We start from the raw sequence: 13,115 nt of genomic DNA on the forward strand, positions 1-13,115 counted from the left end.
TCTAGAGGGGTCTCCCTACCAGATATACATTATTAAAACATGGACCACTTGCTAACTTGAATACATAGCAGTTGTACAGTTTACCAATGGTTTGCTCCTCGGCTTTAATCTTCATCCCCAGATTCTGATTATGAAGATGCAAGTCTGCCATCTGCTCTCCAAGCTTTGCTGAATATCTGCAGCAGTGAAAAAAAAGAACACAGTTAATGATGTCCAAGCCAAAGAATACAATGCTCCTCTGCTGACCATCTAGCATTCCCTCCCAGCCTCCCTACTGAACCCTTCATTCCAACTTGGCAAAGGTTGTGCAAACCATGAGTGGGGGGGGGGTCACCATTCGCCGTGAGAAACTATGTCTTCTACTTATAAACTGGCTTCTCTTGCACACCAGCTATTGGCAACCCACACAAATGGATGTGCCATAGGTATCTGACCTGGACTATACCTCACTCCTGAGAAGCACCATGGGCAGTTTCACAAATCTCTACAAGGAAAATTTTCATGTCATATGTGCCACCATGCAAGTACATCCCCACCTTCCAACAGAGAGAGGCAAGCAGGATCTGTCCTTTCTCACTCCTTTAAGCTTTTCCAGGGCATGGACCACTAATCAAACCTGGTCATCTAGGTCATAATCACGGCTTCATCTTGCTATAACATGGAGCTGGACACACCTGCTAAATTATTACAAAGTAATCAAAATGCATTGTGTGCCTAGTCTTAAAAAAGCTCTAAGAGTGCCACATGCAGGTCACATAAAAAACACTTTTTTCACATTAGCAAGTTTCAGCATTTCCTTTGCAAAAACACACAGCTCTACAAACCATTAATAGGGGAGTATCTCAGATTCTAGTAATTAGAAACTAACTGTGCAGTGCTCCAGTGTCTAAAGTAACATTCAGCAATTAGAAAGGATGAATTCATAACAGTGGGATTCTCACAAAAATTTGTATCAAAAAATTTGTATCAATCAACACAGTCTCAACATAATTTAAACATCAAGTATATAGCAGAAAGTAAAATAAAAATCAGATTTTTAAATATATCTGGTCATATTTGTAGTATTAATGCCCAAAATCCATCCTAAGTGCTTAATATTTTAATATGATACTTCTAAGAATAGCACCGCTTAAACTGTGCTAAACGATGGCTACTACTGCAAAGAAAATCTGTAAAGCAGTAACAAAAAATATAAGTAAAGCTGCTGCCATTGCAAGGCATACAAGTTGGAAAGAACATGCACTGTACTCTTAAAAGTGAGAGGCAATATGCCAGCTCACCTACCCTAGGAAGCAAGACTGGTAGTCTGGTAGCTGTTTTGTCAACTGCAAGCATAGCCTTATAGCTGATAGTGCAGTAACTGAAGATGACATCATGGTTTTAAGTGAAGATGTGACCACGGTTTACAAAGTTAATAATAACAACCCTCATCAGCAAATAATTATATGCACTTACATGCTCGGAAGGGAACAGCAGGCCTTCACAATGATAAAGGTGCTCATATTAGACCCCAAGGGTCAGGGGTAGGATCAAAACAGGAAAAATTCCTGACAGCTACCTCAGAGATGGACTGTAAGATTGCTTCCACACTACAGTGGGCAAATGGGCAAAATGAGTGCAGAGGGCTAATGGTTTGCAAACAGCAAGGGACACAAATGATAAAAAGACTACTGCAGTTCTTCAACCAGGGTATTTAGGAACTACTTAATGTTTTTGTGTATAATTTCCTGTCTGTCCTTTTGTCTTATATAACATCTATGTAAATTTTCATTCCTGCATATGTAAGCTATATTCTCTTGTTGTAACAATACTTTGAATCTTGCAATTTAATTATGTACTTCTATTGTGTATTGGAGCTTTTCTCCTCGGGCCTCTACTGAAAACGGATATGTATCCAGCTAGACCAGCCCGGTTAACAAATGTAAAATAAAATAAATAAAAATAAAATAAATAATGTATCGCAACAACTCTAAGGTCACACTGCAAGTTTCCATATCTACTGCTATGCATAAGTATGCAGACTAAAATGCACATGTGCATTATTAGCAAGCTGATGACAACAAATATTTTCGGCAAAAATAAATGTACTATAAAACATCTTATTGCACAACAGATTTAAGCCACATCTTTTTCAGAAAAGTCAGTTGCATAATTTTAACAATCACTCCCAGATTAATGGTGAGGGGATATTACTTACTCCTGGCAAAATCTATCAAATCAAACTTCACCTTCATGGCTAAGCTATACCAGTCATCTCCCCTCATTAGGGTCCAAAGTGGGATTTTTTTTAATGGAAGCATAAGATTTTTGCTAGTGACAAAAAAAACTCCTTTTTGTAGAATGTTTCTGTTATTTTACAGAACACTAAGATATAGAAAACATATGGTTTATGCAACTATTACAGGAACCTTAGGAAATATTTTCACTTTAGAATCTCAGGACATTTGTCATGCCCCCTTCCCCCAGGCACATGCACCCAAATAGGGACTGCCCTGCGTAAAGAGAAACAGGTGGTAAACCTAACTATCATGGGCTGTGTATTGACAGCCTACTCCAAAATGACACAGTGGTACCATCCATATTCACATGGCTTTGTTGTTCAGCCACATCATCTTCACACAATATATTCTGAGTTCCTATGACATGATACCATTCTGTCTTTCATTTTCCATCAATTTCCACTTTCCAAAAGGTAGCATACCAAATAAATGTTTTCTTTACCTACATCTGGAGATAATACTGTTAGATGTTTTAATGATTCCTCATTTTTCAGTTGCAAGGTCTTATACATGCATGGTCCTTTTCTTTCAAGATAAAAAAGTAATTTGTGTTTGTAAGAGCTGCAAATATATTCAGCTGAAAATGTTACTTCCCCACTTGCAAAGAATGAAGCTACAGGCATCAAACTTCTTGCCATTCATGTTTGTGCTGGCCAATCGTATCCGCTCGGGGACAGAAATTAAATTTACTTAACATAAACCTAGATCTGCATTAGCAGTTCCAGACTCTATCTGTGGGACCCAGACTGGCATTTAGAACTTTCCTAAACTACCTAGTCCCTTCCCTTCTACTCACACAATGCTCTTATGACAAGGGTCCTTCCCTAGATCTCAGATACCACCTGAAGCAGAAGCCTAAAATATAAATTGCACTACCACCCAGGCTTCTGAAGGAGGGAAGGAATGGTAAACAGGATGAAAATGACAGTCTAGCTCTATCATTATGAAACTACATAACCTTCAAGTCTGCAACTGGAGTTCCCTCCTCACTGTCTATAGGACCAAGTCCCAAGCTAACCTATCTGGAGGATTTGCATGAAAGAATGTCCTGGATAATGGTGGCATCCAAAAAGTCCTGGCTCTAGAGATCACATCCACCTTGTAATGTCTTGCAAAAGTAACCAGTGATGCCCACTGCATAAATATCATCCAAGGATGTTCTTAAAGAAAGCTCAAGAAACAGCCGTGGCCATTCCACAATGGTTCCCTGCTTCAGTCATTAAGCTTGCGTGTTTTTGTAACAAAATTTAAAGCTACCTGTGAGACATTTGAAAGAAAATTAGCTTTGATATCTTAAATCCCAAATACTGTTTTTTGAATCCAGCTCAAATAACTAACAATCCTTTCTATCTGCTTTGGTTCAATCCACATAAAACCTGAACTATCTGAGGGCATCCATACAGTACAAATACTGTTTTCTGTTAGCGTAACGTTGTCTTCTTTTAAGTAACTCAGAAAGAATACTGGCAAACTGATGGCTCAACTTAAATTTGCATCTGTTGCCACCAGTGGAATAACGGACAGATTAGCTCTCATGGGCAAAGTCTTTGTGGTAGACTAGGTAGGGAGAGTGGACAGATAACACGCAAAGCTCAGAAGCTCACCTGGCAGAGGTAGTAGCAACCAGGAAGAGTCTCTCACAATGCAAATTTGAGATCAACAGTTGTAGTGGATTCAAATGGTGGCAGCATTAATTTATTAGAGCATTATATCAAGCCCAAAGGAGCAACAAAATTGACTAGTGGTCAAAGAAAAGTACCTTTCAGACATTCAGCAGACCTTTAAAGATGCTGGTCATAAGGAGTTGGCACCTTGATGAAAATTCACGACGGATGACAGATGTACTCAAATGATGAATAACTCAGAACAGAATCAAAAACTTGGGATAAAATTATTCGGTACTTGCGTATTACAGCAACCAGATTTTGAAGGAGGCATACTTGTCACTGTTGTTGGAAAATGAGTGCAAGTAATACTGAAAAGGGGTGTTCAAAGCCCTAATTACTATTGTATCACATTGGTTAGGCAGCAGGAACAGGAATACTGGAAAAAGTCCTCTTCCTGCTTAGTGTGCATTACCTACATAAGTTAATGTCAAATAAAATGAATATGGCTGCCAGTTTTTACCTCTCATGTTCCTCATAAAATGATTTCATAAATCCCCGAGCTTTGCAGTCAGTCATTTAAATCGGTGAGCATTGCAGTCAGTGAACAAGGCTATGCCTTACCGTTTCATACAATTTGAAATTTGGTTATAAAAAGGGAAGTTCCACATGCTCCCTGTTTTTTACCTCTCCTGTCCCTTATAAAATGTTTTTTCCTAAACACCTGAGCACTGCAGTCATTTAACTCACCGAGCATTGCAGTCAGTCAGCAATGCCATGCGATACCATTTCATACAATTTGAAGTCTGAAGCTACTGATCTCACAGCACTGTCGCTGGGTATAGTTTTGCATACCTGTCAATTTGTTAGCAGAAGAAATTGGGCCAAAGTGTAAAATAATGGTGGGTCAAAGGCCCTCAAAATAGGTACAGATTTTAAACACTGCTGTTAGAAACTTTCTTAGAAACTGCAGAACTGTCAAGAGGTATTGCTACTTACATATTATCGAGTTGTTTGAAATCTGGATGCGATAATATGCAAGTACCAATTTATTCTATACCAAATGGAACCCACAGTGGCCAGGGAGCCTAGCTGGCTAGCTAAGCACAGCACTTTTTCTGAGCTCTATAAAATTAATATAATAGATAGGAATTAGACTAATATATATACTTAACTTTTATAAAATCTAGTTATTAATAATCTAAACTTTAACTTTACAAACTTCGAAGTTTTTATTCCAAACAATTCCTGTCAAATTATTTGTGACTAAACTTGAAGGAAAACGAACATCTCCAAGTCTTCACAATCTGATGCTGCACTGAGGAAAGAACTGCAGCTGGTGTCTTCCACTCTACAGTCACTATCACTGAAGATAGATGACTTCCAACAAAAGCTGGAGAATTTAAGTGAGAATAGTACTAAACAAACTGAAGTTTTTAAGAGACCTTTTTCAACAACATCAAAATAAAATAATGGACATGGAGACAGCCATAACCGACATAAATAGAAGATTAAAGGAAAATGAACTGCACACAGACTTTCTTCTCAAGCAAAACACATGGCTAATGAATAAAACTGAGAACCTTGAAAATCGGGAGAGAATATGCAATATTCAAATTTTCAGAGCACCAGAGAAAACAGTAGATGACAGCATAATTTTATTCTTGAATAATTGGATTCCCAAAATTTTAGACTTGCAAGAAGGGCTCTCATTTGGTATAGAAAGAGCTCATAGGGCAATTGGTAAGCCAGTCCCCACACCCCCTCAGCAACACAGAGATCTATTGTTGCAAAATTCCTCTTCTACCTTGATAAGGAACTAGTGTTAAAAACAGCTTGGAGGAAAGCCCTATTAAAATTTGACCAACACCCCATCAGACTTGACAATAACTACTTTGTGAGAATTCTGGAAATGAGGAAGAAATGTTGGCCACTGGTTAAACATCTATCCAGCAAAAATCAAAATGCACCTTTCTTCTGATACAAGAATCTTTAATAACCTAGATGAAGATATCTCCTTCATAACAAACAGTAACCTAATGACCATCACAGAGGATATGGACTTTTCCCTGTCTTCTTTAAAGATAACTTCTGATAAAATTACATGGAATAATGTCAAAAAGAACAAAAAAATGAGACTTCAGCTGCCACAACAAATTCATCTCTCAAAGAATCAACTGGTAAATAAATAATCAAAGCTTCTTTTTTTTTTGTTTTGTTTTTTGTTAGTGATTAATTAAGCAATAACCGACAACATGGTATGGTATATTGAAGATATACCCATGGTTGGCATGGTTTAATCACGAGGGCAAAGCCAGAGTGATTAAATAAAGCCAACCGTGGGTAAATCTTCAATATACCACAACCACGGAGTCAGTTATTGCTATTATACAATAACATTATTTAAGAAAAAAAATACTTTTCTTAAATAATGTCTTTGTATAACGGCGCATTACTGTTCTTCCGCTGGTGGTGGTATACTGCTTCCTTGTGTTGATGTACTACGCATGTGTATGGGACTTGCATTCCCACGCATACCCAGTACATCAATGCTTTGAAATGGAAGCAATGGAGAAAAGAAAGTTTCCGTTGTTCCATTTTTTTTTTTTTTTTTTTTTAAGTTTTGGACACTTTATACCAACGGGAAAAAGTTCGGGCGACCGGACCTTTTTATACTGTAAGATTTACAACAGGCACGTTGGCCAGCGTGCATGTTATGGAATATTAATAGGGGGGGTCATTGTATAATGTCTCTTAATTCATACTTACTGCAGCATTATGGTAATTAATGCTGTTTAAATATCATTTAACACACAGGGTGAACAGTTAACTTACAGCAATAATACTAAGGAATTGCTTAAAAAAGTTTAATCGCACTGCATACAAAGATAATTTATAGCCAAAAAGAAAACAAAAAAAAACTGAGTTGATTTCCAAATAAAGCACTGTTAGTAAATCTAATATGTGCAGCTGCTTCTCTAAGTGAGTTGGGGGGAGGGCTCCATGCTGCATACATGTATAAATCTTTATTAAAATACAAATGCAGCTTGTTTAACCAACTACATAATATAAAGCGTCACAATAACTTAATCACATTAGATAATATTTTTTTTTCTTCATTTATTTAACCTTAAATGCTCAATTTAATGTCTTATTAATGTTAGAGTATCTATTACACTATACAACTGGCAAACAAACTAGTAAATATGGTGCCATTTTTTTTAGTTTTATTTTCCCTTTTTACCTCACTAAGCCATTTTTTACTCAAAGAATGTTGTTTAAATTCGAGGTGAGGCTTTTTCTTACCTCAAGATGACCCTGGAGTTGTTTTCAAACTGCCTTGTCATCCCTAAGGCTTCTGGAAGCTGTTGGTCCATTCTGCTATGTTACACCCTACAGGAAGTGTAGGGAACAGTATTGGAGATGCACCCTTAGCGTTAAACTTCCTAAGTAAAGCTGAAAACACTCAGATTGCTGCATTTAAGTAAGTGAGATTCTTTTATTTATATAAAAAGTTATTATTTTCAAACTGATGTTTAGAAATTGGAAAATGACAGTTAATAAGATTACTAATTTAAATTAAATCTGACAGAAACTAGTATAATCCTGAATCAGTCCATACTTAGAAAAATAAATATACACACAATTTAAAGTCTCTAGTATTGTTTCCTGATTATGTAATACCTGAAGACAGCAAACTGTGCAAGCTTTTGAGAACATTGTTTTATAACTGTACCCTCAAGCTTTGGTGCCAAGGAAGTTCTATTAGACTGAAGACTAGTACAGCAGAACCTGGTTAACAGCTTTTTCACACTGCTGCATAAGATTAGAGGGTCTATATAATATGGGTGCCATATCAAATAACACTTTTGACTAGAAGGTGTTATAGCTCTGCTAACTGTAGACAATTAAGGAAGTTATATACAAAAAAGGTGTTGTAGCCCTATTAATTGTAGACATTAAGGCAGTTACATGCAAAACAAAAAAAAATCACATACTTCATTACTATGGGGACAAGAACATGTGTGAGATGGTCCTGAATGTCACTGTCAAACAGTACTTTTCAGAATCTTTTGCTGACAGCTCTTAGGGTGAATAAGCACACAGTTAAATGTGATTATGATACTGCAGATAGCTGCACTAAGCTAGTGGCCTCATGTCCAGTCCACTCAGTAGATTTTGACTATATAGAAGCTTTTATAACTGTAAGAATCTTGAGCAAGAAAAAAGTACAGTTGTGTACACTTACCATAAATCTAGATGTTTGAGTGTATTCACTGTTGCAGTCATTACATTTGGGTTATCTGCCTGCAGGTAGCCCTCAGCCGGCTTGAATATCAAAGTCTTGGATTCCTGCATCAGATGCTGTCTCCTCTTCCATGACATCAGGTTGTCAGGGGTATAAAACATGCAGCCGATGCCATTACATCAGTTTTTCTTGCCCCAGATGTCAGGTGCCCCCATAATGGGAAGCAATTATATGTTATGTTACACCTCCAACAAAAAGCAAATACACCAAAGAAGGAGAGGTAGAGCCAAGAAAAGTCAGGGGCTGAAGGGTGGGTAACCAGGACTGCAACAGTGAATACACTCGAACATCTACATTTATGGTAAATGTACACAGCTGTACTATGTTCTTCGTGTTTCACTGTTGCAGTCATTACATTTGGGTAGATTCCCAAAGCTAAGGAAGGGAGGAGGAAGTTAGAGAGCATTAGGAAAAGCTATTAGGCCCTGCAAAGCTGCAGTGGCAAAACCAGCTCTGGATTTAGAAAAATAGGCATGTGGTAATGCTTGGTGAAGGTATGAACAGAGCTCCAGGTAGCAGCTTCTAGGATGTCCCTGGTAGGGACCCCTCTGAGAAAGGCTGTAGCGGTAAATGCAGCCCTGGTGGAATGTGATCTTAACCCCTGTGGGGTGGGTTTTCCATGGTGCTTACTGCAGAAATTAATGCAATGGGCTATCCATTTAGAAATGGTTTGCTTTGAAATGGCCTTCCCCTCTGCCCCTGCAGCAAAGCCAACTAGCAGCTGTTCAGATTTCCTGAGAGGCTTAGTCCTGTCCAAATAAAATCTAAGTTGTCTATGCACGTCCAAAGACTGCAGAATTAATTCTCCTTTGTTTTGTGGATTAGGAAAAAAGGTAGGCAAATGAATGGACTGATTTAGGGCCAAACTAAACACCACCTTGGGCATGAAGGAGGGATTGGTCCTGAGGAAATCCCTGTCTACATGGAAGATAATGAAGGGCTCCACTGCCATGAGGGCCTGTAGTTCAGACACTCTTCTTGCTGAAGTGATGGCTGGAAGGAAGGCTGTTTTCCAAGAAAGGAATTTCAACTCTGCAGTTGCAGCTGGTTCAAATGGAAGGAGAGTGAGCTTTTCCAATACAAAGTTAAGATGCCAGGCTGGAGTAGGGGCTCGCCTGGGGAGGGGGGGGGTCTTACATTTTTAGCCCCTCTGAGGAATTGCTTCAACAGTGGGTGAAAGGAGAGTGGTGGTGGTTCAGTATTATAATGTGCTGAAATGGCAGAGACATGAATTTTGATAGACAAAAAGGATAGGCCCTTGTGGAGCATTTCTGTTAAGTACTGAAGGATATGAGGTAAGCTGGGCACCAGAGTGCCCATCCCTGAGTCTGGCTCCAGGAACAGTATATTTTCCACTTTTCAGCATAGGATTTTCTAGTACTAGGTCTCCTTAGTTCCAGAATGACATCTAGCACCTGCTGTCTCAGGGATGCTACTGGAGAGCTCAGGGAATTAGCCAGGCTACAAGGTTCAGTGTTTGAAGCTGAGGATGCAGAATCTGGCCCGCCTGCTGGGACAGAAGGGGAAGGTGTCTGAGGTAGGTGCCATGGATCCAGCAGTATCATACAGCACAAGAGAGGGTACCAGTGTTGGCGAGGCCAGTCTGGTGCAATCAGTATTGTCCTTGGTTTGTCCTGTTTGATCTTTAGCAGAACTTTCGAGAGGAGAGGCAGAGGGGGAAAGACATAAACTGAAAGCCTATCCCAGATAAAGGACAGGATATCCACTTTCCAAGCTTGACTGTGGGAAGTCCTTGTGCAGAATTTGTTCAATTGGTAGTTCTGAGGGGAGGCAAATAGGTCTATCTCTGGAGTCCCCCATTTTTTCCTCAAGAGGTTGAAAATTTTTGGTTCCAGTTTCCATTCGTGTGGGTCCATGAGATTTCTGCTTAGGCCATCTGCCAGTGAATTTAGCTTGCCTGGCAGGAACTGAGCTTGTAGGTACACTTGGTAGCTCAGGCCTGTGTTCCACAGAGCCATGGCTAGTCTGCAGAGAGGGTACGAGTGGGTTCCCCCCTGCTTGTTTATGTACCACATAACTGTGGTGTTGTCTGTCTTTACCAATAATTGTCCTGGAAGGATATGGTCATTGAAGGCTGTCAGGGAATTCTGTACAGCTAACCTTTCTTTTTGGTTGATATGCAGGTGCATCTGACTCGGGTTCCATTTGCAGTGAATGCACTGCCCTGCCAAGTGAGCTCCCATGCATAATTTGATGAGTCTGTAGTCAGGGTTTGGGCGGCAGGGGGTAGATTGAAAAGGAGCCCCTTGTTTAGGTGGCAGGCCTCTGCCCACCAAAGGAACTCTGTCTTTATACAAGTAATGATAGGAATCATTGTCTCAAAGTCCTGAGTATGTTGACACCATAGACTTTTTAGATACCATTGTAGTTTCCTCATATGCAGGCTTGCATATGGAATTAGTAGAATGCAAGAGGCCATGAACCCCAGGGCTTGCAAGATTTTCCTTGCAGATAGCTGGTTCTTTGTGCCAGTAGTCTGAAGTAAGCTGTCAAATAAACTTGTTTCTCTGTCGTGAGGTAAGCCATCTGGGAAGTTGTGTTCAAGCTTGCTCCCAGGAATAAAATTTGTTGGCAGGGTACTAGATGAGATTTCTTTTCGTTTATGATGTACACCAGTGAGGTTAGAAGTTTCTTTACACATGCCAGATGTTTTAATAGCATGTCCTGGCTTTCTGCCTGAATTAGACCATCATCCAGGTATGGGTATATTTGAATGTTTCTCTGCCTGCAAAATGCAATGGCTGGAGCTAGACATTTTGTGAATACCATGGGCGCAGCAGATAAGCCAAAGGGAAGTGTAGAGAACTGATAGTGCATGGAGCCTGCTCTGAAGCGTAGGTATTTCCTGCAAGATTCACTTACTGGAATGTGCAGGTAAGCTTCCTTTAAGTCTAAGGTTGCCAACCAGGCATCTTTGCCTAGCATAGGAAGCAGCTGTTGAAGTGTTAGCATTTTGAATTTTGGGATTACCAAAAAGGTGTTTAGAATAGAGAGGTCCAGGATAGGGTGCCAGGAGCTGTCTTTTCTGGGTACCAGGAAGAGTCTTGAGTAAAAACCTTGTCCCCTTTCTTCTGCTGGGACAGGCTGAATAGCCCTGCTACTTAGAAGAGAGAGAACCTGCTGTTGAGCCTCTGCCCATTGATTTGGGGGTAGGTCTGGCCAACTGATTGTGGTTGGTAAGGTGTGGAAGTGGAATCGGTATCCTTGGAAGACTATATCTAAAACCCATTTGTCCTGGTTAATGAGTTCCCAGTTTTTTGCATGCAGGGCAATCTTTCCCCCTAAGGGAACAGGCAGTACAGCAGGGCTTGGAACCTGTTTCATTCTCTGTTTTTTGGTGAATAAAGTGGAGTTTCTACATCTGTTTTCAAGCCTTGGAGTTCCTGCCATAATACAACATTTACGGATTTTGCTGGTTGACTTTTGCTGCTTTTTTACCAAGGTTTAAGGTTAAGTCATTGTGACATTTTTTCATAGGGGGGTGTCTTACTACTTCCAGCTTTGGAAGTGGAAGCCCCCCACTGCTTAGGCCTGTGTGTGCCTTGAGACTGTAGCCTTGGTGGTCTGATGTTCCTGGGTTTGGACTGAGAAGTCCTGGAAGAGGTTGGAAAGGACAAATTCTTAGAAGGCCAATGCCTACTAAATCTGGGAGGCTGTACTTGCAGGAAATCTTTAACAGTTTGCATAGATTTAGCTTTTTCCTCCATCTTTTTAAGTACTACTACTGCTTTGTTGCCAAACAAGTGGTCTTGGTTTAAGGGAGCATCCAGGAATTTAGCTTTAACATGGCCTGGCAAGTTTTGCTCCTTAAGCCAAGCATGCCGTCTAACTACAGACCTAGTGACAGCAGCCCTGCAAGATACTTTTAAAGAGTCAAAACCACATTGCAGAGTATGTTTACCAACTTGTTCAGCAGAATGCATTAAATCCTGTAATTCTTTATGTTCAGCACAGTCAGGAATCAACATCATTTTCTGTTTAAGTAGTCCCATAATATGCTGCTGATACTATAACATATGAACCTGGCCATTGAAGGCGCTAATGGCCAAAGTGTATACCTTCTTACCCCATCTGTCCAAGGCCCTGGAATCTCTATCAGAGAGGGTAGAGTTTTTGGCAGTAGTAGCCTTAATACCTTTAGGTCTTTGGGAAATGGTCTCTGGGTCCGCAGTAGGATTCTTGAAGAGGAACTTGTGAGAGTCAGGTATTCTGTAGTACCGGTCAGGTTTTCTGGGAGCCGGAGGTAAGGTGTCTGGGGCCAGGCTAGATTCCAAAAAGGCATCACCTACAATGTCTAGAACAGGAAGGATAGCTAAAGGCCTGTATTGAGGGAGGAGTAAGAATTCCCTAAGCCTCTTTTTGGAGTCAGAGTAATCCTGGCTTTCCCAGCGGAAATGCTCCCTAAGAGTGTGCAAGGTTTCACCAAAAGAAAAATCTTCTGGAGGAGAAGCAGAGGGAATGGAATCCTCTGCATCAGAATCCTCATAGGTAGATAAGGGCAAATCCTGGTAATCAGAAGAAACAGAAACTTCAGAATCCTGATCAGAAGAAACAGAAAGAAAATCAGTTCTAGGTCTCTTAGAGGGGGAAGGCTGGTTCCCCTAATTAAAGTAATAAGTTCTTCAGCCATTCTTATCATTTGTTTTTTAGGCATATGGGTCTGACCATGCAGTTTGGACATCGGTTTTCTAGGCGTTGGACGAGTTTTAGGCCTTGAAGAAGAAGATGGCGTCGGTTTGAAATGCAAGTCTGTAGGCCTGAATATACCCTTGGAAGCCAGTGTCTGCACAGCCGCTCTGGATCCATCCAAGGTACAGACATCCACAGATTCCATAGTCGAATAAGCATCTTGCAGCATACTGGACTCCGAATGGGTCTCAGCAGAGGCCTGTGAATCTGAAA

At 40.2% G+C, this 13,115-nt stretch overlaps 1 protein-coding gene across 1 annotated transcript in view; it reads right to left on the minus strand.

Moving 5' to 3' along the window:
- LOC122799208 (ketosamine-3-kinase-like) overlaps positions 1-13,115 on the minus strand; it is a 407,977-nt gene that overhangs the window by 187,298 nt on the left and 207,564 nt on the right. Inside the window, exon 3 of the mRNA XM_044068124.1 lies at positions 85-176. Within this exon, the coding sequence (XP_043924059.1) occupies positions 85-176 (92 nt within the window). The remainder of the gene's footprint in view (positions 1-84; positions 177-13,115) is intronic.

Source organism: Protopterus annectens, chromosome 4.part0 (assembly GCF_019279795.1).
Source record: "Protopterus annectens isolate FY-2018-M chromosome 4.part0, PAN1.0, whole genome shotgun sequence".
Lineage (NCBI taxonomy): Eukaryota > Metazoa > Chordata > Ceratodontiformes > Protopteridae > Protopterus > Protopterus annectens.